The sequence below is a fragment of the Nilaparvata lugens genome, chromosome 8 (assembly GCF_014356525.2).
Source record: "Nilaparvata lugens isolate BPH chromosome 8, ASM1435652v1, whole genome shotgun sequence".
Classification (NCBI taxonomy): domain Eukaryota; kingdom Metazoa; phylum Arthropoda; class Insecta; order Hemiptera; family Delphacidae; genus Nilaparvata; species Nilaparvata lugens.
Genome location: NC_052511.1, coordinates 12,581,133 through 12,608,123, shown reverse-complemented (window position 1 = coordinate 12,608,123; position 26,991 = coordinate 12,581,133). Strand labels below are relative to the sequence as shown.

The 26,991-nt window shown below is 32.3% G+C and overlaps 1 protein-coding gene across 13 annotated transcripts in view; it reads right to left on the bottom strand.

The window, feature by feature from the left end:
- LOC111050470 overlaps window positions 1–26,991 on the bottom strand; it is a 102,885-nt gene continuing 75,894 nt past the window's right edge. For 10 of the 13 annotated variants that reach the window (XM_039433976.1, XM_039433981.1, XM_039433975.1 and 7 more), the window contains 10 exons: window positions 26,153–26,249; window positions 24,090–24,271; window positions 23,177–23,307; window positions 22,683–22,911; window positions 21,397–21,544; window positions 14,769–14,940; window positions 10,947–11,117; window positions 9,464–9,640; window positions 8,032–8,244; window positions 1–6,445 (listed from right to left, as the gene is read on the bottom strand). In XM_039433976.1, the coding sequence (XP_039289910.1) occupies window positions 6,274–6,445; window positions 8,032–8,244; window positions 9,464–9,640; window positions 10,947–11,117; window positions 14,769–14,940; window positions 21,397–21,544; window positions 22,683–22,911; window positions 23,177–23,307; window positions 24,090–24,271; window positions 26,153–26,249 (1,692 nt within the window). In that variant the 3' untranslated portion in view covers window positions 1–6,273. Of the gene's footprint in view, window positions 6,546–8,031; window positions 8,245–9,463; window positions 9,641–10,946; window positions 11,118–14,768; window positions 14,941–21,396; window positions 21,545–22,682; window positions 22,912–23,176; window positions 23,308–24,089; window positions 24,272–26,152; window positions 26,250–26,991 lie in introns of all 13 variants that reach the window. The other 3 variants (XM_039433972.1, XM_039433973.1, XM_039433970.1) reach the window with 3 other exon arrangements.

Sequence of the window (26,991 nt, the reverse complement as noted above, 5' to 3'; positions counted from 1 at the left end):
TTATTAACGCCAAGAACGAATATATTTGAAAATACGTACTGAAAAACATGGCACTTAGAACACAAAAAATATATACTGGTTATTAGAATTTAAAATCATTGCTGAATATTAAACAACGAAATAACTTGGCAACAGCAAATAATACACGAAATTTATTCAAATTAGAAAATACTATATAGCTTATTACACGTTTCAAGTTTACAAAAGCAACAATTAGACTATAATGTAGAGGTCTGGGATATTTACAATGGTTTCCATTTTTGAAAATACACCTTACTAAATTCAGCAGAGAAATAACTCCGTTCATACCACTAGTTTCTTTTTAAAAAGATATTGATTCCAATTAATTTGATTCAGGAAATGAGTTATGTTAATCTGGTTATAAATTTGAAATACAATTCAAGTTAAATTACAGTATTTACTACACGAACCTTATCTACTTCAATTAGAAATGATAGACATATAAAATTGTTCTTTGTTCAAATAAGCGTTTCAAAAGTAACTTTCTAGAAGTACTTTTCTAAAGATATCATAATCCAGGGCTAATATTGGATTCCAAGTTCAAATGATCAAAATTAAAAGAATTTCTAGAAGTACCAGCACTGAGCTATTTTATCGATCACCCTCTTTCAGTCTTGGCTTGAGTTTTTCTTTCTTCGCCTCGAAAAACTCCTTCAATTTACACCGCATTCTAGAGCTCTATTAATATCCCTAGAAATACCATGTGATGATTCTACACCAATCTTCTTTTCATAACTTTACTTTTCCTATCTGGATAAACGTTATATACGGTAACACCTGACTCTCCATTATATTCCCTTGAAAAGGTGAAATGCAGATACGTTATAGAATACTCAAGTCATAAATAAGTTTGAGTTTTTTGAAAATTATATTTTTAATAAAGCTATTCCCATACTGACAATTATATTTCAACAAACTGATTGCTTTATGGATTCCCTAATATAATTAATAGCTATAGTTGAGTAATTCGCAAACTAAACCCACAAAGACATATAGCATAGTTCCAATTACAAGGCCACAAAATATCTCCACTAAAGCACTCTTATTGCATTAAACATTATTTGTACGTGGAACAAGATAGAGTTATAAACTATATTATTGTTGAAACGAAGAGATAAACTAGAATTCCACCGAAAAAACTTATTAATTAAATTACAAATATGATATTGATACACAAATAACAACGATAAAAAATTTGAAAGACACTTCTATCAGGAATGGTCAGTACCAAATCAGAATAAACGACTTACTATACATGGGACAAGTGTGCATTTGCTGCGCACCTCGAGATAGTTCGTTCTCAACAAAATGCATCGTAGCATTCTGCTTCGTTCGCTTAGTCGTAGTTCGTCTCAAGCTAGTCAAGAGATACACAAGCTATGTTTATACAAACTAAATGATGGCATATCAAAAATAAATTTGAAATGTTATTGTTAGTCATTTACACAATGGATATGCTGGATACATAATATCTACTAGACTCCTAATTACCATAGCCAAAAAGTACTCACATTGCATTCCAAACTCAGCCAGTAATTAGTGAATATTGTAAAACAAAAAAACTATGAATAAATTATTCAGATCAGATCATTTATGTCTCACACGTCCAATATTTAGTAGAAAAGAAAATAAGTTAGTTGACTAATTTCAGAAAATTACTTTTTACATCTAGTCACCGGCACCGATATCGTCACCATCCATCTTACAAGAAGTAAGTTTGTTGTCTATTCTATTCAATTACATTACAATATTATCTATAAATATACCAACCGCTTCAAAAATAAGTCACCAATATTAACTCAAGTCTTTCAAAATTACTATTCAAAACGTTTAACCCAACATTATTCTTCAACATGAAGCACTACATGTTAACTATATTATTTGAATGCTATATTCTGAAGTATAGACATAATAATATTTTATATTTTTCATGTGGAGGTTTTCATCATTCCTAAGTCATTATTCTATAAAAGCGGATATGTAATAACATATTTTCTATTACTTATATTATCACCATAATCATAATAATCCTAGACTGATATTATTTTGAAAAATAATCCAATACTACTGACTAATGAAAGAAACAAAAGAGCCTACATAGTTGGTCTTAAATGTTCATCATTGTTTACTAAATTAATATCAAGTATATGATATTTATATTGAACTTATACAAGTTGTTTTACTTATATGTTACATAAGTTTGCTAAGCAATCAAGTTCAACATTCTAAAACTTCTATTGGTAAGGATGCTTCAATTATGAAAGTTAGGTATATTTACTCAAGAAATTAATATTTAATTCACAGTTATTACTTGAGGTTAAAAGGTAATATACTAGAACTATAGTATATTATACAATATAATACAGATTTAATACCCAATATCTGATACATATGACTGTGTAAACTGATTATTGTAGTACTGTCAATATTTACTGTGCTTTATTGATAAGTTAATATTAGAATACTGTCTACAATACAAACTAAAAATACTAAGAGAGCAGATTATTCATTCATATTTTGTATGATTGAAATCTCGAATTACAAATACTGCATATTAATCATTCCGTTAATTAGGTTGATAGATGAAAATAAAAATATCATCAATATTAGTTTGTGATGCGCGATTTATACCAAAACTGATTGTAATAATTCACGAACTCATTGAATCTTCAAGTTGATAGTTGAGATGAAATAAGATGGAGAAAAAAAGATGACTTACAAGCCAGATATAGCATGTATATCTACTCATAAAGGCAAGGGTTCTATAAATCAACTTTAAAATTAAAAACCTCTAGCTTCAAAGTGAATTATAGACATGATCAGATAGTGGAAACGCAAAAAGTAAAGATTTAATAGTAAATCAAGATGCTTGGAACATACCAAAAATAATTTTGATAGGAGCTAGAATTGATAAATGGCATTACTTGTGTCGAAAAGTTTTATAGAATTAAAATTTGCAAAAAGACTCTCATGAAACCTTTTTTGCGCGGCCAATCATGGAAGTATCTTGAGTATCACTATACTGAAGTAGAACCGAGATTACCACTTAGTGGTAGGTATAAAGTGGGAAAATATCAGATAAAGATTGTTAGATAATGGATATCCAAAAAGATTTGTTCAGCTTGTCACATGAAATACAAATGGAATTAGAAAAATAACCGACTAGATTATAGGTAACAATACTTTTAGAAGTGAGAACTGAATGAATTATGGGTGCAACTATATTTAAAAAATCGGAGATCGCTTTCTCATAAGTAAGTTACCGGTTCGAGTTGAATTTAGACACAAATTTGATGTTTGAAAATGGATAAAAAATAATAGGCCTAGTTCATTTTCTGTGCAATAAACAGGAAAACGGATCTTAATTTCTATTAATAATCCAACTATTCATGGAAGTAGTCCTAGTAGAGAGATTATTAATGACTAGCAACATGTTATTATAGTAGGGATAGCGAATAAACAATAGCTTATCAATAAAATGATGTAAGTTCAGTTCCCTCTTCACTAAATACTATTAGATAAAATTAATACCGAACTAATACATCAAGAATATTATTTTATGACTATTTTTAAAAACATTATTGATGATTAATACTATAGTACATTCCCAAGCATATTACTGGGATGCTAGATACAAAACGTTCACTTTACAAACGTCTAAATACATATTTTACACAAAAACATTATGAACATGCACTTATTCACATAACCAGAAGTATACTTTTCTTTGGCAATTGCAATTAAGTACTGACTTGATATAATCGATTATTTTAATCCTTTTCAACGGAAAAAAATAATTTATTTGATGAAAAAGTTGCACATATTGCTACTAAATACTTCTACCTAAACTGATCTATTACACGTTCATGTCATATTATTTGCGTGTTTGAGTGGAAAAGCAAGTTATTCACTAGTCTAGATGGATAACACTAATTCAACTGCTCTTATACAGAATTTCTTCTGGTGAATGAGTAGATAAAAGCTTTGTAATGTTTTGCAATTTCATTGCTAAAGTATCTTTTAAAAAATCGACCATTACAATAGGATTGTCCATCCAATCGTCATGCAATATCTTGTTGAATATTATTATTGTTAGACTATTTACAAAAACCACAGCATATTAATAAGGGGCCAATGTTAGTATTATCTTAGTCAGTGATTATTCTCTAAAATGCCACATTAGCTTGTATATCCTTAAGGCTTATGAAATATTCCTTTGCGTGGTGACTAGGAATTACAACATTGTAGAAATTTGTTACATGTTCATAATAAAATATTTGGGTAGAGCAACGTCACTAGACAATATGTTGTAGTCAATGAATTAGGAAATTATCATCAAATACAATAGTTCACCTTATTAAGATGGTAAATGGGAAAAGAGGCCAGTCTCTTATTTGCATTACAAAATTCAGATTCTTATTTACACACCAGAGGCTTGTGTGAAACATGATTTCACTCTTCTAGCCAAACTGCTCCAATTACATTAATAAACATTTCAGAATTTTCAATTTTTTTAGAATTCGAAATAGTTTTTAGGATTAATTCGGTATGATCTTATGTTATACCATAACCATGTAGATAAAATTGTGTAAATTTATTGCCTTATATGTTTCAAATAAAAATAATTTGAATATCATTCTGTACTTTGGAAGTACCTGTAAATCATATACGTTAGAAGTAACTAACATTAGATTAGGCTCTTGAAAGCGAATGTGATTCAATTTTAGAAATGCAATATACTCTTGGTATAATGACAAACAAATATAGAATATAATTAATTGAAAAAGTTTAAAGCTTCATAAATGTTCGAGGGTTATCATATAATAATTTGTCAAGTAGGTTGCATTGAATATGTTGATACATGTTTGACACAGAAATATTACTGTGATAAAGCATTAACCTTTGATTATAGAATGATCATACAATTTCATTGTACGTGAATTTGATGTTATAAAAAATATAAAGACAACTACTAAGAATAGAAGTACTGTGTGCAAATTTTATTGTTGAAAATGGTATTTCAACTATATAAAATATAATGAATTAGATATGCTTTAAAAGCGGCGTGGTGCTAGTTAAAGAAAATGATAGATATTTTTAAATCTCTGAAATTGAACAATAGTTCCATTAAACTTCGAATAGATTCCTTATAAGCTACAGAATATAGTATTATTATTCCAGAGCCCGATTGAGTGAGGTTTTTTAGCGTATTTATTGTATATTGTTCTTACAAGGTAAGATTTGAATCTCCATATCTAACCTAATTTAGTTTAGGTTGAATTAGTTTTAGAAAGTGAAGTCACTTTCTAATTCTAATAAGTCAGGTGAATGCAATAGTTTTGACCCTACATTTTCCTCATTATTATTATATCCTAGTTATGGAGAAATTAATTTCTTTCATATACAATATTCAATTTTAATACTGTCATCTTACTCAACAGGATTTGGTTAGCTTTAGATTCAATCCCATAACAATAGATTAGGTCAAGTTAATCTTCACATTATTATTCAAGTATTGAAGATACAACAGCAACTTTAACTTATTTGAAGTGTAATACATTACATTTATATTCATGGACTTTAAATGAATAATCAAGCTAGTTTCAAGATTAATAAGAAAATATTACTTTTTATAATGAAGCCTATATCCAATTAAGTAAGGATTATAAAAGTGAAACAATTCCCTAATTCGGCTAGGCAAGAATGATTCAAGGATGTTACAGGAAGGCCATTAAGGAACCTTTCCTAACTATAATTATTAAATAAGTTTAGCCTTCGCACATAGACTTCTTCATGGGCCTAGTTTATAGATTAAAAAGTATAACTTTTATTATTTTTTTGAAAGGCTTACTTTCCTTTTAATCATAGATACATTTGACTAGCCATGTTTTGATTAAGTAAGGTTGGATTTTATGTTAAATTCAGTAATAGTATTACTTTTATCGCTTAATATATTCCTTTTATAATACCCTCAAATACGTAAGAGAAGCTATTTAATAGCTATACCTTAGATTAGGTTAGATTTTGTGTAACATGTATTTTCGTGGTCTCCTACAACAGTATTCTTTAAAACTCTCATCTGAAGTAACCTTACTAACCGTTCCTTGGATTATGATACAGTTTTTGTGTAACATATTTTCGTGGATTTCTACAACAGTATTCTTTGGAAACCTCATCTGAAGTGAAAGAATTCACTAACCATACCTCAGGTTAGGTTAGGTTGCGTTAAGAGACTGGCCCCTTTCCAGGGCGCTAATTATGCACAAGTATGACAGCTGACCGTGGTACTAAACCCTTCTGCTGATCACGACAACAGAGCAGCCACGTTTCGTCCACGTCGAGCACCAAACGCAGTCGTTCTCCCTCGTTGAAGGCAAGATGGCCGCTGTCTGACGGCAGCCGATGTGTCAGCGTCACCACGTACCTGGGCAGAGGGCAGAGGGGAGAGGTTCAGCGCCAGCACTACAAGTGCACATAACAGCTAACTACTGCCTTTCACACTGTGCCTTGGGGTCGACGATTGGCTGCAACGTGCCCCCGGGAAGGAAAGAAAGAATTCAACAAAATAATAATTAGAAACAAAATTTAAAGAGCAAAACAAAATTATAAAACGAGAATAAACAGCAGCAAATCAATGAAATTATAAAACAAATTCACATCCAAAAGTGAATTTGGAACTAAAATGAACAACAAACCAATAAAATGATAGAGTGAAATTTAATACAAAAGTAAATAGGAAACTGATACTGAGAGCAACAAATAGATTGAATGAAAAGTAACATTTTTTATCAAAATTCAATCTGAAGAATTGGAAAATTCAAATAATGGCCGATGAATAATAGGACAGAAATAATTTATTGGAGGGGTTAAAAAATAAATTCAAATTGAATTTCATCACAAAATCAACTTAATAATTTGAAATTGATTTTCAAAAATATGCAGCCTAACCAAATAAATTCAAGAAATAGAAAACCATTAGTTAGAATCGTCAAAAGAAAAACAGGATGAAAAAGTGAAAACAATAGTTTTTGGAATTAGCATCGAGCAATGAAAAGAGAAAATGTGGTAAATGATTACCAAATAAATTCAAGAAATAGAAAACCATGAGAATGTTCAAAAGAAAAACAGGATGAAAAAGTAAAAACAATAATTTTTGATATTAGCATAGAGAATAAATTCAATGAAAAGAGAAATTGCGGTAAATGATTAGTAAAGTATTGTAATTTATTAATAAGTACGGTAACTATTGAACAGTTTTGTGAAAAGTTTTGAGAAAAAAAATGTTGCTTCTGTCTGTAGAAATAATAAAAAATAGGAAGAAAGTAGTAAAATAATATCACAAGTTCGTCACATAGTGGGGCAAAAATATAAGAATTGTGAGTAACATAATTGAATAAACTGTATAAAATGAAAAGATAAAAGAAGTGGAAATGAGTAGAAAGCAAGAGAGAAGGTGACGGGTTGACTCCAAGGCATTTACATCAATTCATATTCCTCATTTATTCCATCAAAACTACCAAACCAATGATGATGTAATGACTTTGAACATTAATAGTTTGAACTGTTCAAAATCAAAACATTAATAATGGAAATAAATAGATTTTCAATTAATGTTTCAAAACATCAGTTATGAATTCGCCATTTGATGGATTTGTAATTATTGATGTGCTAAATTCAATATAATATTGATAAATTAGCTACTTCTACAGAATGAATAGAATATGAAAGCAGTTGTCCGATACATCTGACCAAGTGTAATTAGGGTTATGTGTGAGGGTTGCGTCCTAGCTTCACCCTCCTGTTTTTCAATAAAGACATCAAATCAATCAATCAATCTGACAGTCTAAAACAATCGGATGTCTAAACCGTATGGCCTGTAACGATTATCAAGTTAGTGGCCATCCCAACGTTCAGATTTTCAACTGTACAGTTGTACCTGTTTAGTGGAACGTCAGGTTAAATAAAAAATGATCTGAATTTCATTATTTTGTGAGTGAAACGATGTGTTACTTGTGATTGGCAGCTGCGTCCTGCGCCGGTTTGCGGACGGTTGAAGAGGAGGCGGCTCTGCGGTCCTTGGGCCGAGGGGTGGATGGGGTGGAAGTGCGGTAGGGCAGCGAACTGGGTCGCACGGCCGGACCGCCCTTGTTAGCCGGGAGGTCGGCTCTGCTGGGGCGGCACCGGGCCTTCAACGGTACACCTGGGTCCATCACTCGCGACCTGCTGACATACAAGTCACAAATCAGTCTTTTATAACAGTAATCAAAACCTCGAGAAGCTTGGCTAAATCTGCTAACATTCAAGTCTCAAATTAGAAATTATTATTAAACGAAAATCCAAATTGAATGCTGGAAATCACCCCGAAAATTATTGATATTTATTAGCATTTGAATAAATGTAATATCTCAGTAATTTCCATCATAAATTGGACTATAATAAACAGTAATAGCTCCCTGTAAACAGATAAATTAGTGTACCAAAAAAATGCGACCTGCAGTCGGCCCAAAAATATTTCTTTTCACTTCAAATCACCACCTACGACACTAGGCACGTCATTGATAAGTTATTAAACTTGAAAAATAAGTCAGAATTCAAAGTGATTTGAGACAACAACATTTATGCCCGGTTTCGCCAAGTTAGGTCAATAAATTTGAACACGGTCAAGTCAGTTACAATTCACAACGAGTACATTGGAACATGCGATTTCTATGGCAATAGTTACCATCCATAATTCCAGTGAATACTTGTAGAGCGCGTACTCGACTTGACCGAGTATTAATTGATGAAACCCGGAATAAGTGTAGTGTAAATATAAACTGACATCCACTTCAAATTGCCAGCATTGTTTGAATGGAAAGAATTTGTGTCATTTATGAGTAATGCAGACAGTTTAATGTGGATCGCACCAAAGCAGAACAGAGCAATCAACAGGTGACACCTTTATATTTTGATAAGTTTAATTTATATATACTGTATTGTTTTTGTACACTGATCACACTTACTGAAAAAAGTGATCAGTTAATTTCCAAGTTATGCATTTTTTGAAAATTATTACTAGGCTAATAAATTTATTTATTCGTTTTAAATAGTAAAACCTATTTTCGAGACTGAATTATTATAGGTTATTTTAAGCACGGTTTCTCGGATACTTATCAAATTTAATGCACTATTAAATCTGAATTATATCACAAGTTTTAATGATCCATCAGTATTTAGTAAGTGTTCTAGAAACCGGGCCTGAGAGAACTAATAACTATAAAAACAGTTGAAACAACTCACATAACTTGTTCTTTTGGAGAAATAATAATCAAATATCTACTATTGAGACATCAAGGCTCGGTTTCTGGGACACTTATTAAAACCAAATAGACCATTACACATTTATAGGTTCAATGGTTCATCAGATTTAATCGGGCCCAAGAATGATAGTAGGTGGACTGACCTGTTGACATTGACATTTGGCTTCCTGAGTTGACTAGGTATGGAGAGCGGCTTCTTCATGGCGGGTCTCTCGGGCAGACGGGAGGATGTCGCACTGCCGGCCGGCGAAGGCGTCTGCTGCGTCGCCTGCGGTCGGATGGGCGAGGTCACGGGTCGCGGGATGCGAGACCGAGGTATACTGGGAACAAACGTCATCAAATCTATCAGTAAGCAGGACAAAAATAGCTGACGATAAGTATTTGAATAGAACGACCTTGAATAATACTGTCACAACCACTTATTTCAAGTTTTTAAAAAGACAATTTGTGAAAAAGTGCAATCCACCGTCATGCTGTGGAAATTAAGAGTAGCTTCAACTAATATACTTTCCACAATACCTTCCATACTGCCTAACTTCCGATATATTCTATACTACCACAATATAATCTTCATTATGACACATATTGATTGCCGAGAAAGTGTGAGTACTATTCCTCACATGAAAGATTATTCATATTGATAACACAAAATGCTAATAAATATATGTTTGGTATTGTTGATCTACCTCCCTCTCATTGATCAATATTGAGAACATTTGAAATGATTGCCGACAAAATGTGAGTACTTTACTATTTTTCAACGGAAAGGTTATTCATAGTGATAGTAAATATTTGTTAAGAAACAGACTACAGATTAGAATTTCACCAGAAGTAGTGACATTAAGTCCCTATAAAATTTCACCAGAATTCTAAATACAGTAACGTTCGTATTTACAGTAAGGCTCCATCTATACGGTCCAAATAGACGTGACAGAATTTCGCTCATATAATCTGTCTCATAAAAGGCCGTGCGTTCTGTAACGAGCGAAAAACTTCAACCGAAATTCGGTCGCGTTTATTTGGTCCGTATAGACGAGGTCTAACAATTCATGTTTCATTCATATGATTGTATAAACATGTAATCTGAAAGAATATGAATTCGAGTTTTTTTGGATGATTTTCATGTGTGGGCCTAGTTCAATATGTTCAAAATAATATTATCTTTTATCAACTCGGTATTTTTCAGACTTTCATATAACCCTTCATTTATGCGTACTATGTATTTTAATTAAACTATTTCTATTAGAATTAGAAGAAGGTAAGTTGTGGATTTGCTTCTGTTTCTAGTTAAAATTGATCCATCTCTTCATAAAAACTAAATCACACACGAAACAATAGTATGAAGAAACCATAAAGCATCATAAGTATGGAGAAATATCTCTTATGGGCTCAAACTTCAAGACGAGGAATGAATTCATACTGAAGAGCGACCCATTAAGAACACGAGATTTGATTTAAATTTAGTCATCATTTACCAAAGTCCACTATTAACAGCAGCAAAAGGCACTTTTAATTGTAATATTGTGAAATTTCAAGTGAATAATGATTCGATTAAATTCAGATCTTTTGCTCTTCTATGGAAGACAAAATAGTGAAGGAATCATATTGTTCGAGTTTGTCACTGACTTTGATTTGACGGGAGATGCCATTGGTGTTGTGTGCGTGCTATTGTCCGGGGTCTCTTTGCCACTCAGCATTTCCCACTTCATTTGCAGTCTTCTAAATTTGCCTCCGCTCACATCCGTTTCTCCACTGTCAGGTTCCGAGTCGTTAGTCGGGCCCATCCCAGTTTCCAAACTGCAAACAATAAATATTTAAAGTTAACACGAATTGTATCAAGACCAATTTTATAATAAAAACATTAAAAAAGTGAATATAATAAAAAGTTATAGAGATATCGTTATTTACAAGAAAGAGGTTCATCTCAATTTCTTTCTGAATATTTATTTATTGTATAAACTACTATAATTATAATACAATTATGACATTGGAGGAAAAACTAGGCTAAGCCTGTACTACTTCTCTCCAAGTATCTTTTCAATTCAGTTGTAGCATGACAGGACCAATTATCACAACACCCATTGGTAGTTCCATCACTGATGAATTAATTTCTTAATTCACCTCTCAGTTTACAGTAAAGCTTCTCTAGATATTTAAATCATCAAGAATGTACTTCGCGGTTTTGTTTGTAACAATATTATATTCCATCTTATTTTGAATTTCACCTTATATACAAGGATCGTTCCGGAATTAAGTCATACTATTTTTTATAATCCTGTACATGGCAAGAAAAGACTGAAATTTTCAGGTTTAGTGGCAGTTCTGTAAAATTTTCATGCGGCTGCCATGATTCATTATTCAGTTACAAGCAATACAACATGGAGCTACCACTCACTTCTACCGCCTAATAAAAATGCGTAGTGTAATCAGTCTTTAACAGTAAAGAATAAAAGTGGCACTGAAATCCACCACAAATTGTGTAATGAGTATGGTGACGAAGTTGTGTTAAGGCCAATTGCTTCTCGTTTGTTCCAATCCTCTACTGAAGGGAGAATAATGAAACAGCGAACAATGAAGCAGCCGTCCATTTACGTTACGTGCTCCATACATTGTCGAAGAATTCAGGAGACAAATTATTCATTTATTCAAAATTTGACAATGAAAACAACAGGTAAAAAACCCTGAATGTGTTTCCTCAACATAACAATGAGACTCAGCTACGATTTATATTCAGAACAAAAATGACTTGACTAAAGGTACTCAGTAGAAACAGTAAAACACTGTGCATCAGTAGAGCAACAGTTATTAAAAAGGTTAATTTAACTAAAAAACATTTGAAACCTTGGATGTCCAATGGAATTCTAAAAGTCCATAACTATAAGAGATAGATTATATAAAAGATTGAAAAATGAACCATTTAATGTAGAGCTGAGAAGGAAATTCCTGTCTTACAGAAATAGAATAGTAGATCTAATTAGAAAAGCAAAAGATTTATATTATCAATCAGAAATAAATAAAGCTCAAGGTGACCCTAAGAAGATATGGTCTGTGATAAATCAAGCAATTATTGGGGTAAATAAGAATTCACAATTACATGTAAATCAAGATCTTAATGCTTTGAATGACTATTTTGTGAATGTAGGTATAAATCAAGCGCAGGAAATTGATATACATGGACAGAATGAAGATCAATATTTGGAACAAACAATAGATATTGGAAATGCATTTAATTTCAATTTTGTTACTGAAACAGAAATCAAGGAAGTAATCAAAAGTTTGAATGATAATAAGGCTGATAATTAGGCTTTTGACACAGTACCACATGATAAAATGATCCAGAAACTATCTAATATTGGTATTCAAGGATGGGATAACATATCCAACAGCGTGCTAAAACTATTAACTGACACAATCTCTAAACCTCTTTCAGAAATTTTCAATTGTTGTTTTTCATCTGGATACTTTCCCTTGCATTTCAAGCATGCAAAAGTTATTCCTTTACACAAGGGGGGGGAGTAAAGAAATACCTCAAAATTATAGACCAATTAGCTTGCTAAGTTCTATTTCTAAAATTTTCGAAAAATTGGTAAAGAAAAGATTAGTTGAATATCTAGATGTTAATAAAATCCTTGATAAGAGGCAGTTTGGTTTCCAACAGGGTAGAAGCACAGAGGATGCATTGGAGTCCTTAACTGAGACAATATACAATGGTTTCAAAACAAATAAAAAAACCTTGGTAATGTTTCTGGACCTGGCCAAGGCTTTTGACACAGTACCACATGATAAAATGATCCAGAAACTATCTAATATTGGTATTCAAGGAATAGAGTTAGATTTCTTTGAAAGTTATCTAAGGGGTAGAAGCCAAATCGTTAGCTGTGGTGGTAGTAATAGTGAGATTAGAGATGTGACATGGGGTCTACCTCAAGGGACTGTATTGGGACCAGTTTTATTTTTGATCTATGTTAATGACCTGCCTAGTGTACTGGACTCAGTTGGGTCTAAGACAATTTGTTTTGCTGATGACACAGCACTTATCTTCCAAGAAGGTTCCTGGGAAGATGTTATCAAGTAAACAAAAGTGGGTTACTATAAGGTTTCTCAGTGGCTAAAATGTAATTATTTGAGACTAAATCTTGGTAAAACAAAATGTATGACCTTCAGTCCAACAACAAGAGGAGATCTAGATATGAACAGGCTTTGTTTGAATAATGCTTGTAACAGGTATCCATGTGATTCTTGCAATGAGGTTATTGAGAGTGTAAACAATTACAAGTATTTAACACTTTTATCAGAGATATTGTGGAACTTCTCCATATTAAGATAAAGAAAAATAGATAAAGATAAATGTTATAGTGGAATTCGACAACATCTTTTTTCTTTTTCCTTTCTTTATCTTAATTACAAGTATCTGGTATTTTTGTTGATAAGCATCTACGCTGGTCACCTCAGATTAGCTACCTTTGTAGAAAATTAAGGGTGGTCAATTTAAAAATGTACATGCTTAGAAGTATTTTGAGTCTAAAATTACTAAAATCTGTTTATTTTGCTCTATTCCAATCCTTAGTTCAGTATGGTAATTCTATATGGGGAGGAACTTTTGATTCAACTTTAAAACCTCTATTTGTTTTACAAAAGTTAGTTATCAAAACAATAATGAGGTATCCGAGAGATTTCCCAAGTGTCACATTGTTTCAAAATTCCAATCTGTTCACTATAAGACAATTGTTCATTTTAAAGACTATTAAGAAACATGTGCTCAAATTAAAAAATATTCAAAATTTTCAAAGAGTAACTAGACAAGTCGCTCAAAACTTAATCACAATTGAAAGAGTTGATAGCACCCTATCCCGTAGAAGTATTTCATATTTGAGAAATAAACTCTATAATAAAGTTCCAAGAGGATGGTTGATAAAGAAGCCTAAAATAAAAGATTTCCATACCTGGGTGAAAGAAAATTATTTTTATTCAATTAATGATTTGGTTTAATATTGATTGATGTTGTATGAATCTTAGATTCAGCTTTATGTATATCTTTAATTTATTGTTATTTCTTAGAATGGAATATTTAGTTGGTTGAATGTTAATTACTGTTAGCCTATATTATAATATTGTAGGATCACTTTATATATTAATATTAATGTATAAGTGAATAAGTTATATTAAGACTCCACGTCGGCGTACAAGTTTTCTTTTGCCGACGTGTAGCACAAAGTTGTCAATTTCCTTTCAGTTGTATTCTGTATATATTTTTGTGCAATAAACGATTTGATTTGATTTGATATGTTTTAGGGCAGTTTTGCACAGTCAAAGCTTAAACTCGATTTAATCAGCTGGTGGCTTTAACTGAAACACATTATAATAAACTAGACTTGATACGGTTTTAATCCAGTTTAAATTGAAATTTAGATTAAACTGTCACTGTGCAAACGAGCCTTGAAGTGCTACCTGTCAGTGTACTCCTCCTCGGTGTCATCGGGAGCCAATCTCTCGAAAGCGTTGGCCAGTTTAGATCCAATATGGATGCCACTCCAGCGCTTGCGCACTGTGCTTGCAATGTCACTCACTGAGAAGCCTCCAACTGAGTCGACACACGACCGCGGACGGGCAGATGTCACCTCTGCAATTACACAAAAACGTTTCAGTTACATATTTTGAAAAATAATAGAAGTAAAAAAATACAATTCGTTTATTTGTGGATACGATTGCAAATCATATCAACATTTTTTTTATAAAATAATTTTAATAAAAACAAATAATTTGATTCGCATCTTGCGCATTAGCTTCTCCTTTTTCTTCTTAGGTCATTTTCACACTCACCGTTTATCGTTACCAAAAGTGTCTTCCGATTGGCTAATTCTCATAAACATTCTCATAATTCGTAATGTCATTCTCACAATCCGGCTGAATCTCAGCCGGAGGACATTCAGGGTGTCCTGTTGATAAATGTCGGCCGACAATAGATAAGTTTGAAAACAGGAATTCTCGAGGGAGATGAGAATTGATGGTCATTAAGTTTAGTCTAGTTTATTTGCGTATCAGCCACAATATACACAATGAGAATCTTATTGTAATCAAAGTCTATTACCAAATTGGAACTTCATGTAAATGGAAATGAGAATGAATGAGGTAGATTCATTTCAGTTATAAGAGTACACTAGTAGATAACGAAGATCAGAGAAAGGTTAACCAAAGTGAACGTAATCTCTATACATATAAAAGGCTAAGCCCCTACAGACTGAAATCACACCACAGCCCAAACTACTGAGCCTAAAAACTTGAGATTTTGCACGATTGTTTATGGTAGCCTGAAAACATCCACTAAGAAAGGATTTTCAGAAATTTGCCCCCCTGAGGGAGCTGGGGCCCCCCCCAAAATTTTGTACTTTTTAACCGCTCATTGCACAGCAAAGTCATGAGGAACTTTTTTGTTCAGCTACGAAAAAAAATTAGATCTATGCAGAAAATTTTCGTTCAGGAGCACAGGGGGGTCCAGGAGAGGGCATTTTTCGAAAATTTTGATGTAAAATCACACTACAGCTCAAACTAATTGTCCTACAGACTTGAAACTTTGCACACATATTCTTCAAACATGCTAGACGCGCACTAAGAACGGATTTTGAGATATTTTGCCTCTAAGGGTTTCAAAGGATGAAAAAGGATCCTATTAAGTAAGGTTATTTACAATGATTTTGCAATGTTTCATTGGAATGTGCAGGGTGTCATGAACAAAACTGATGAGTTGGGTGATTTGATTAGAGAGCATAATGTCAGCGTTTTAGGTATTTGTGAACACTGGTTGAAAGCTTGTGAGATAATTGAGGTTGGTTTGACTGGCTATAGATCAGCTAGTGCATACAGTAGACCTATAGAACGGAGGGGTGGTACGGCTATTTATGTAAGAGATGATCTAGAATACTGTGAGCTTACTTACTTGAAGGAAATGTCAATAGCCAGTATATGTGAAGTTTCTGGGGTTCTTGTTTCGAAATGGAATGTGATTTGTCTTGAAGTGTATAGAGTACCAGATAGGTGTAATTTTGATTATTTCATTGAGACGCTTCACGTTGTTTTGAATGTAGTATCACAGAAAAATAAGTCGAATGCATCCATTATTCTCAATGGAGATTTTAATGTTGATTTACTGGTGAATGATGTACATAGATCTATTTTTGTCAACTTACTAAATAGCTTCAATCTTAATTTAACTGTGTTTGATGTGACAAGACCAAGCAGGATATGTATTGACAGAGGAACATGTATAGACAATATGGCTACTTCCATACATAAAGATAGAATTAAGTCTGTGTCTGTTATACCGACCTTAGTATCAGATCATCACTCATTGCTTGGCTTATTCACGTTGTCTGGTGGAAATGACTTGAAGCAGAGTGATAATGTTTCTCGAATCATTCGTCCGATTAATAATAGTTGTAATAAAAAGTATTTCACTCTTCTACTGAGCAAAGTTAATTGGTTGGATGTATATGCAACAGGCAATATTAGTGAGAAATTTGAGTACTTTTTGAACAAATTCCTAAGTATAGTTGATATAGTTTTTCCTCTAAAAACGGTCAAGTCCTCCAAATTGAAGAAAACCCCAAAGTCTAGATGGTACACTGATAATTTATCAGCTCTCAAAGAGGAATGCTTGAATATGTATAGTCTTCACAAGTACACGGGTCTGGCTTACCATTGTGAATTGTATAAGATATTGAGATCCAGGTACAAATACATGGTATTTAATGCTAAGCGTGAGTATTATTGTAATAAAGTATTGCAGACTAAAAATAAATCACATGCTATTTGGTCAGTTATAAAAGAGAATTTGAATGTTAACGATAGAACATCGGTACCACAGGTAACTGATCTCACAAGTGATAAATTTAATAAATGCTTCCTTGATAATGTAGAGTCAACAAAACAAAATATCCAACAATCAAGACATGATATGCCGTATTATTTGAATAAATTTGTTCATGCTAGACAGAATAATATCAACTCTGTTTTCTCAGTTGGCCATTTCAGTGTTGAAGAGGTCTATAACGCCATTTTTTCTCTCAGTAATAGTATGAGTTTGGATGTGTATTGTTTGAATTCTGCTCTTTTAAAACTTGCTGCACCTTATATAGTGGAGGTATTGTCATATTTATTCAATCAATGTGTGAAAGAGGGTGTAATTCCTGTGTGCTTGAAATTGTCAAAAGTTATTCCACTGTATAAGAGAGGTACTAAATCTGATTGTAGTAACTATCGACCAGTGTCAATCATACCAATTATTGCTAAGGTTTTTGAAATATTGCTGAATACTCGATTAGTTAAATATTTTGAGGGTGAACAGCTTTTTTCAGATAAACAATATGGTTTCAGATCCAAAAGAGGAACCAATACTGCAATTCGTAATTTTGTGAAAGCTTGTGTGGATGCTTTAGATCGTAGAGAAAAGGTCATGGGGAGCTGGTATGATATGAGTAGAGCATTCGACACAATATCCCATGATATATTGTTATATAAATTGAAATACTATGGCTTTGATCGGTTTGCATTACAACTTTTTAAAGAATATTTGTCAGGGAGGTACCAATCGGTTATTTTAATGGGTCCTTTTCAGCATATCTGCCTCTCAAATCAGGGGTACCTCAGGGATCCATATTAGGACCCACATTGTTTATAATATATGTTAATGACTTACCATTAGCGATAGGAGACGATAGAGTGAATGCATACATGTATGCTGATGACTTGGCAATTCAGGTAAATAATAAATGTTTAAATTCAGTTGAACGTTTTATAAATGATGCAAATACTGTTATAAAAGACTGGACAGCAGCCAACTCACTTAGTCTGAACAGCAACAAAACCCAAACGATGAATTTTTCCTTAGCTAATTATTCAGAAAATGGGGAGGTGAAGTTTTTGGGTGTGACATTAGAGTCAAACATGAAATGGGGCATACACATTGAAAATATAAGTAAAAAAGTTGCTAGGGGTGTATTTCTCATCAGGAAATTTAGACCTTTTGTCAATGTTGATGTATTGCTGTCAATTTACTATGCACACATTCAAAGTCATTTGTCATATGGCATAGTGGTTTGGGGACACTCGTCTGAAATGAAAAAGCTTATGATTTTACAAAAAAGAGCTGTGAGAGCTATTTTTAAAGTCCACTGTAGAACTCATTGTAAACCTTTGATCAGAGAGCTAAGAATACTAACGGTTCCATCTCTTTTTATTCTTGAGTGTCTGTTGTATGTAAAAAGTTACATGCATGAAATGCAGACAAATAATTACATTCACAATTATGGAACACGCCAGAAGACATTGTTGCATAGAAGTCAATGTAACTTACAACTAACTCTGAACAGTTTTTATGAATTTGGTAAGAGAATTTATAACTTGTTGCCAACGGAAGTCAGAGAATTAAATATGAGCAGTTTTAAAAAATGCGTGAAAGATATGTTGTGTGAGCTTTGTGTCTATAGTGTTAATGAGTTTGTAGAATGTTTGACACTTGATAACACATCTATAGACATATAGAATATTATTGTTGTTGTCCTGTTTTTATATTGTGATTTGTTATTACTATTATTATTGTTAGTGTTAGAAAACGTTACCATACTTATTCATGTATTGATGAATGAAGAATGTTATGAATTGTAAATGTACCTGACCTTGTTATACAATTTGTTTTGTAATGACAATAAACAATTTTGATTTGATTTGATTATGAACATGGTAAGGTGAGTGCCATATGGAAATGAGATAATATTTATTTATTGGCATGTGATATTCTAACATATGTTGTTATCATTGGAAATAACAAAATAATATGATAGAAATTCAAAAAAGAACATCTGTTCTATTATTGCTTTCTACCTGATTCCACTCAACCTTAATAATTTTGTTCTGATAATTGATAAATATGTTTAATAATATTATTATTATTATTGATATAATAAAAGTATTGTTTTAATAATTAATTATTATCATCGATATTATAATAGTATTGTTTTGTTAATTAATAAATATTTTTATTTCCACAAACTCTGTATAATTTGTAATGGTGAATGTGAAACAGCTGCATCAAAGAAATTATCTCAAAAACATATGTTTAGGAGAACCATAGTTTTGAACTTCGTTTTCCTGATGGAATGTATAGGCCTACACGTGGCATGGATTATTAATTTCTCAGCTAGAATAGTTTTTTTTTTTTTTTTTTTGAGACAAAGTGCTAAATAAACGACTACAATTTTATCAATGCTGTATCGGCAATATGAAAACGCATGCAGTTAGTATGTATGTCTTTGAATAGAGGTGTTGATATTTACATAAAGAAATTATTCTCTTCCATTTTTATTTAATTAAAATTTCAAAATTATTCGAGCCCTGATAGAATGACTGACTCACTGTACAGTCAGTCGAAAATTATACCTAATATTGGAATGAGGGGTATTTTGGCAAGCTGAGCAAAAAAATAAGGTCATATGCACCTTTTCGTTAAATTTTCAAATGAAAAATGAGTTTAGTGGGTTGTCAAAACTCCCTCTGAAAGGGAAACTCTGAAAGGGAATAAACTTATTCTATCTTCCAGTAGAATAACAATGATCATCCATCCATCTATCATCTTCTATACTATAATAAAGGAAAAAAACTGGATTATACACGTATACAGGTGTAAAGTATAGGAAAATTATGCTTGACGCATCATCACGTCTGAACTACTGGACTGATTAACTTGAAATTTTTCATATAGATTCTTGCTTAACCGAGGATGGTTATAGACATATTTTGAATTCTTCAAGATTTGATTACATCAAGTTTTCAATTATTTGTCATGTTTCCAGTTGTTGTATGGACGCGGCAGTACATTTCTCTTAAAAAGGAAATTAGAAGATAGGTATGATTGGGGATCCTTTTCGAATGATAAAATCAGGTTTTCCATTCCACCCAAATTTTTTCCGCCATTTTGGAACCGCCATTTTCAATCCAACTCCTTTTTTTTAATTGAAAGGTGGTCATATGATACATGATTCCGATACAGGATTTCCAGAGAAAAGGTATGGTGAAAACCGCACATCGATATCTCAACCTTTCAAAATTTATTCTCATTTATTTCCTTTATTATAGTATAGAACATGATAGATAGATGGATATATCCATCTATTATTATATTATATTATATAATAAAGGAAAGAACTGGCTTAAACATGTATACATGTATAGGCGTGTAAAAGATAGGAGAATTATGTTTGACGCATCATCACGTCTGAACTACTGGACTGATTTACTTGAAATGTTGTTTATAAATTCTTAATCAACCAAGGATTCTCATAGGCCTATTTTCAATTCTTCTAGAATTCATTACGTCAAGTTTTCAGTTTGTGAAGTTTCAAAATAGACCCTTGCAAGGCATGGGTTACTGCTAGTTGCTTATAAAAAAGATAAGATCGAAATTTGTTTATAAATAATGGGACTAATATTCTATATCAAGATTACATCATGAATACTCATATGAACTGTGAGAGTTGATGAGCATTGACCAATAAACAACAATTTCCATTGTTGTGAAGTAAGTTATTCCCAGCAAATGTAGATATGCATGATCGATTTTTAATACAATCATAAATCGATCATGCATATCTTCATTTGCTGGAAATAACTTACTTCACAACATTACTGTGTCATATTGTAGAAGACACTATCAGTAGTCTAAAGGACTATGTTAGCATGGCGTTCCATCATACCATATTCAATAAATTGTCATGGTGTATTTTTTCAGGTAGTCTGCCAGGAAATTTTTATATTTTCAACAAAAGTTATTATCATCACATTGTGTTTTGCAAGAGTTGGCGATTTTATTCTTTGATACAATCTCAAGTAATTTCTCTCACCGTCTACGTTCATTGTTGATAACTTCCTATTATGGATTTGATATAGAGTATTCCAAGATTGCTTATTTCCAATTGAGAGTGAACTTCTTTGAACAGAGATTAAAAAGCTACATTCAATAAATTAACATAGGCCAAACAACGTGAATGAGTTGCTTTAAATAGTCCAAGTAGCGAAATGATCATACCTTGATGTTGGAAAGCCACATTGTTGAGTTCCTCTTCTTCAGAGGGAGCATTTCCAAGGTTGCTCTGGATCGAGTGCACCAATTTCCTCAGCGTCCACGAGCCTCTACTGCTGCTTCCACTGCTATGGGTTGGCGACACTGGTACTCTCTGTAATGTCCATCAATTGTTTATTCATTTATTATCAATGATTATATTCATTATATAGAAATTAACTGCAGACTTGACCTATTTCGGACTATGTGTAACCTTATCTAAATTTGGGAGAGGAACAGCACAAGGTTACCTTATTTTTTTCTCTCCCTATCATTTTTGATGATGTACTTGTTATATGAATCAATCAATAATCAATAAAGTAAATGCAACACACAACTAAATATCCATACTGTTTCAGATTCATCTGCATTGGTAGTTAATTAAAACGAAATATAAACATTTTTTGAATTAATAAATCGTAATTGAGAATAAGATATATCAATTTAAAAAAACTAGAGACCATTAATTTATAATTATTTCAAATATCCAAAGCTAGGCTATATAAATAGAACTAAGGACTTCTGCTGCTGCAATTATTTACCAAAGGAAAAATCCTTAGTTCTATTTATATAGCTTTAATAGGATATTTTAAATAATTATTATACAGTAGTAATTTTCCAGCAGTTGGCTAAACTGCAATTTCTTATAGAATCTTCCAACTAGAGACTAATTCTTTATAATATTAATCACAAATATATGAGATGGAAATAAAGAGACCAAAAAATCCGAAAATTGAGCACATCCCAAGTGAAACTTGATCAATCATGATGACGGGTGATGATTTACGCCACCAAAAATGAAAAAATATGAATTCTCAAAATCTTAATGAGGCTGGAATAATAAATAATTCATAAACCATTTGCATTTTAACTGACAACAAAGGTTTTGTATTACGGTAACTGTTTCATTTTCATTGTTGATCAACTATTGATTAAATATAATTTGCATACATACTATACTGTATACAAACCTGTTATAAATATAAATAAAAATCTCAGTACCCTTTTTTGAATTGTTAAAAAAATTCAAAAAAGGGTACTGAGATTTTTATTCATATTTATATTACAAGTAGCCCTCTACAGAAAAGAGACAAACCTGTTATATTCCAACAACGTTCTAATAGGTACATAATTTTATTTTTCAAAACAAAATATGAAACTTAAATTAGTTGCAAAGTGTTCAATAAAATGTAAAATAACAGTGATCATTAGAATTAATAGTGATTCAAATAAGAATGATTGATATAACTGACCCCAAGCTGCAAGAGACTGTGATGCAGCTGCCGTGTCTCGAACAGTGGGTCCAACTTGAATGGCTCCTGAGTGAGTGACTTGAGAGCCACCAGCAACCTATCAGTGAGTGAGCGGCTCTTGGCATTGCCCTGGCAGGCGGTCAGCAGCAGAGCATCCTCGCAGTAGTGCTTACGCAGCACGCTCTCTCTTGTCCGCAGGTAGCTGAACCACACGTCCAATCCTTGCACACTGTGGAGAGAATTATGACATTGAAATGAAACCAACTTATAATATACCATGTATATAATAGCTTATACTATACCATGGATACATGAATATAATGGCTGAACCACACAACCAAGCCTTGCACAATGTCAATTGGAGATGAATTAAAACATTAAAATCATTCTATTCATTCTATTCATTATGTTGATTTTTACCCTTGCAATAAAAATGTTTTGATTATAAATAACAGGTTGGCGGCAACAATGGGAGAGGATTGTGGGCTACTCACTTGAGAAGTCCGAATATGAAGGCGTTGAACTTGATGACTCCTTCGGTGAGCACTTCCTCACTGTTCAGTTTGACGACCAGCTCATTGAGGGCGCGGGTCATTGTGCCTTGTTGCGACGAGGCCTCGATCACCTACAATGATGATAAACAATATTATATATTGATATTTTATTAGATGTTAATATTTTATTTGGCCTATTCATTATTTTAAATATTGATTATATATTTGTAATATTTATATCTTCTACATAGGATGAATCTCAGAGGCATATAATGTTCGTATGCTTGCTATGAATTGTAGAATTACTTCAACTACTTGATACTTTGGGATTATTTTGTGTGAATATTCATTTATTACATGGAGTACACAATACTTGCGGGGTAAAACAATAGGCTCAATACCGAAACTGTTCTTTTCCTAATTTATAGAACAACAACAAAGACCAAGAATATTAGTCACATATTGATATTTGAACGAAACGATCTTAAGTACAGAACAAGAAATCAGACGAATTAGCCTATCTGTGACTTTTGGATTATTTGGGGATATTTAAAATTTGAATGTGAAGTCTAAAGGCTTGCATTTTTGCTCCATAAAAGAAGGGGTCTAATCTAATCTAATTATTATTCATCAATCTTATAATAGGTTTAGCGATGTAGAAAATCATATATTCAAATGCATTATTATTATTAATAATGAACATAAAATGCAAGTGCATAATAAAATTTCACTATAAAAATAAAACATACTTTTGCTCAAGTATGTGACAAAACATGATTGAGCTAGAAGAATGAATGGGAATGCCCAAATATACCATCAAAACTAGGAGATAATCTATTCTGATAAACTTTATTCTATGCAGTACTATTTCACTTTATTCTGTTCTATTCAATTATATTATTTTCTATCTCACCTGCCAGACGGAGTTGGCGACTTCACCGAAAGGCGTCTCCAGACTGGGCTTGAGTCCGTCGCTGAGCAGGCTGTAGAGTGCCGGACAAAGTGTGTTGAGTGCCTGCTCCGACACATCCTCAATCAGCTGCCGGTCACAGCTCATCAGCCGCTGCGCAGCCGAGCACACTGCCTCCACCAGTTCTGAACAAACAACAATCACATTTTCAGAAAAATGGAAAACAGTAGATTACAAAATATTCATAAAATCTTAAAGGAAATCTGGAGAAATTAAATGAATTTTCAACGAGATGATTAGAAAGTTTGGGCCTCATTTCACAGTCATCTATAGTGAACTACAAGACACTTCAGAGAAACTGAGTGCTTGAAGGAGTTTAAAAGAACACTTAGGGAATTTCTTATTGTATTGTGTCCACACAAACTAGCGGACTTTTTGCTTTATGCATGTTATATGTAATTTTTTGTGTTTTCTTGTCTGTTGTGTTTAGTGTAGATGGAGTTTATTAGTAATATTAGATAGATTACACTTTGACGTGTCACATACTGCTGGAGCGCTGCTTCCTTGTTGCTGTTTCATATGACGAATAATGAGAGTAAAGTAGTACCACCTAGTAACAAGATCTTCGAGATACTGCACTAGATTGCACTGCATATATAGACTAGTTTTAATCTTTTATATTTATTATGACCTTATGTCAAATAAAAACCTGATACAAAATTCAACATAATAATATTTCACACGAAACTATAGTGCGTTTCTATTCCTTTTAGAGAGGCGTGAATTTTATTTTATATGAACACATACTATATAAATATATATTACAACTCTACTGAAACTAACAAATACAATAAACTGGCAGCACCTATTAAAAGAGCTCCTGGCATATACTAAAACGAGTAATGATAATCATTTTTGTATTTCTGTAAAGGTAATAGTATATTTCGCACCTAGGGCCGAAAATGAGACTTTTCCGGCTCGAAATCGGTTTTCAAGTCCGAGGCCGTAGGCCGAGGACTAGAAAAGATTAAGAGCCGGAAAAACATTTTTGCCCATGGTGAGAACATTATTTTTCGCCACACACAAAAATAAACAATATATATATATATATATATATATATATGAGAATAATTGTTTATTAGGCACTTCCGAGAGCAAAACAGGAAGGTCATAGCTCTAGCAAATCTGAGGTAATCCGAATATCAGGAAATTGTCCAAGTACCAAGTATTTTTATTTTTTATTCTGATTTGTCTAAATAACCTAAAAGATTATGTTCAATTATGTAAGAGGTTGAGTTTATACTTTTTATTCTTCCAAATGACAATAAGATGATATTATTATAAATGTTTCTATTCTTGAATTATAAACACAAATAATGAAAAGTTTTTTGATCAGCTGTTTTAGCACACTTGAAATTTAGCCAATCTGAATGTCAACGTCAACAATGCTTGTTGTCGTTGACTTCGGAAGTTTAGGTTAGAAGTTCTATCCTACTCTGAAAATCTAATTTGAATAGTTTATAATATATATAATAATATCTGTATTTTATTCATCCAAATAAAATGATAGTATCTTATTGTAGAATACTTATTCAATTCTAGAAGCATAAACTGATTCATAAACCATTTTGTAAACACGTTCACATCAAATCAGAATCAGCTGACTTCAAGGTTATTTTACAGCCCCAGGGCCGTAAAACTTTTACCGGCCTGGTCAGAAAACAATCATTTTCGGCCTCCATATGACGCACGAAAACCAACTCATTACATCCAAGTGGGGCGAAAAATATTATTCGACTGATATGAGGATATTCTGGATAATATTATTATTAATTTACAGAGGATGGTCAATATTACAACCTCAGCTTACGTTATGACTTTTGTTAGCAAATCACATCTAGAAACTGTCCATATAAGAACTGGAGGTTTTCTACTTTACCCAAAATTAATAAATTTCAAAGTTGATGGGGTTGAATATGACTCGCAAAGTAAAGAAGTTTTGAAAAGTTTATGAAGTTGAGAAAAAATATGAGTCATAAGTACAGTAACGACACTGTATAACTCACCTGTTTTATCTGAGAATCGAAACCTATTGTCAATCGACACACTATTTTCATTTTCTTCTCTGATAACATTGTCTCCAAGGTTAACTTGCAGCTTGCACTGAAAAAAAGAAAGTAAATGTTAGAATTCAACTCTAAGATTCAGAAATGAAACTATCTCAGTACACTCTGGAGGATTCATTATTTGGGAAAGAAACTAGATACTCTGATCAATACTCTTCAAGTAACATACTCAACATAGGTACAAAATGAAAACAAAATTCATCCGTGAAAAAAGTTCATCAATAATATTGAGCTATTCAATAAAAAACCAAATAATAGTAATGCTGCATTAACTGATAATTTATCATTATCGAAAAATAGAAGTAGTGCGGTAAGAAGCAGTGCGAAGCTGACGTGCCACATTTCAATAATTATTATTCTAGCTAATAAACAAAGAAAGCTTCATTAGAAACTAAAAGTGACAGAGTAATTAAGAGAAAAAATCATTTTACTAATGATATTTTTCAAAGTTTTTAGATTTATTATCGAAATACTTTGTGTATACGAAATAATAATCAAGTTATCAAAATAACAATAAAAAGGAATTTATTTTTCCTGTTATTATTTTTTAAGATAGAACAGACTTTAGTTTAAATTTTTCTAACAGATCATTTCAAATTCGGTCAGAGATAAATCCATGAAATTTTGAGGATACATTATTCATGATATCTAATTATATTGAGCGAGCAATTTCTGTATATCTTGCTATTTTTATATCTGGTTATTTATGTTTAACGGATCTCGAAAACGGCTCTAACGATTTTCACGAAATTTGGAACATAGTAGGTTTATTTTATAAA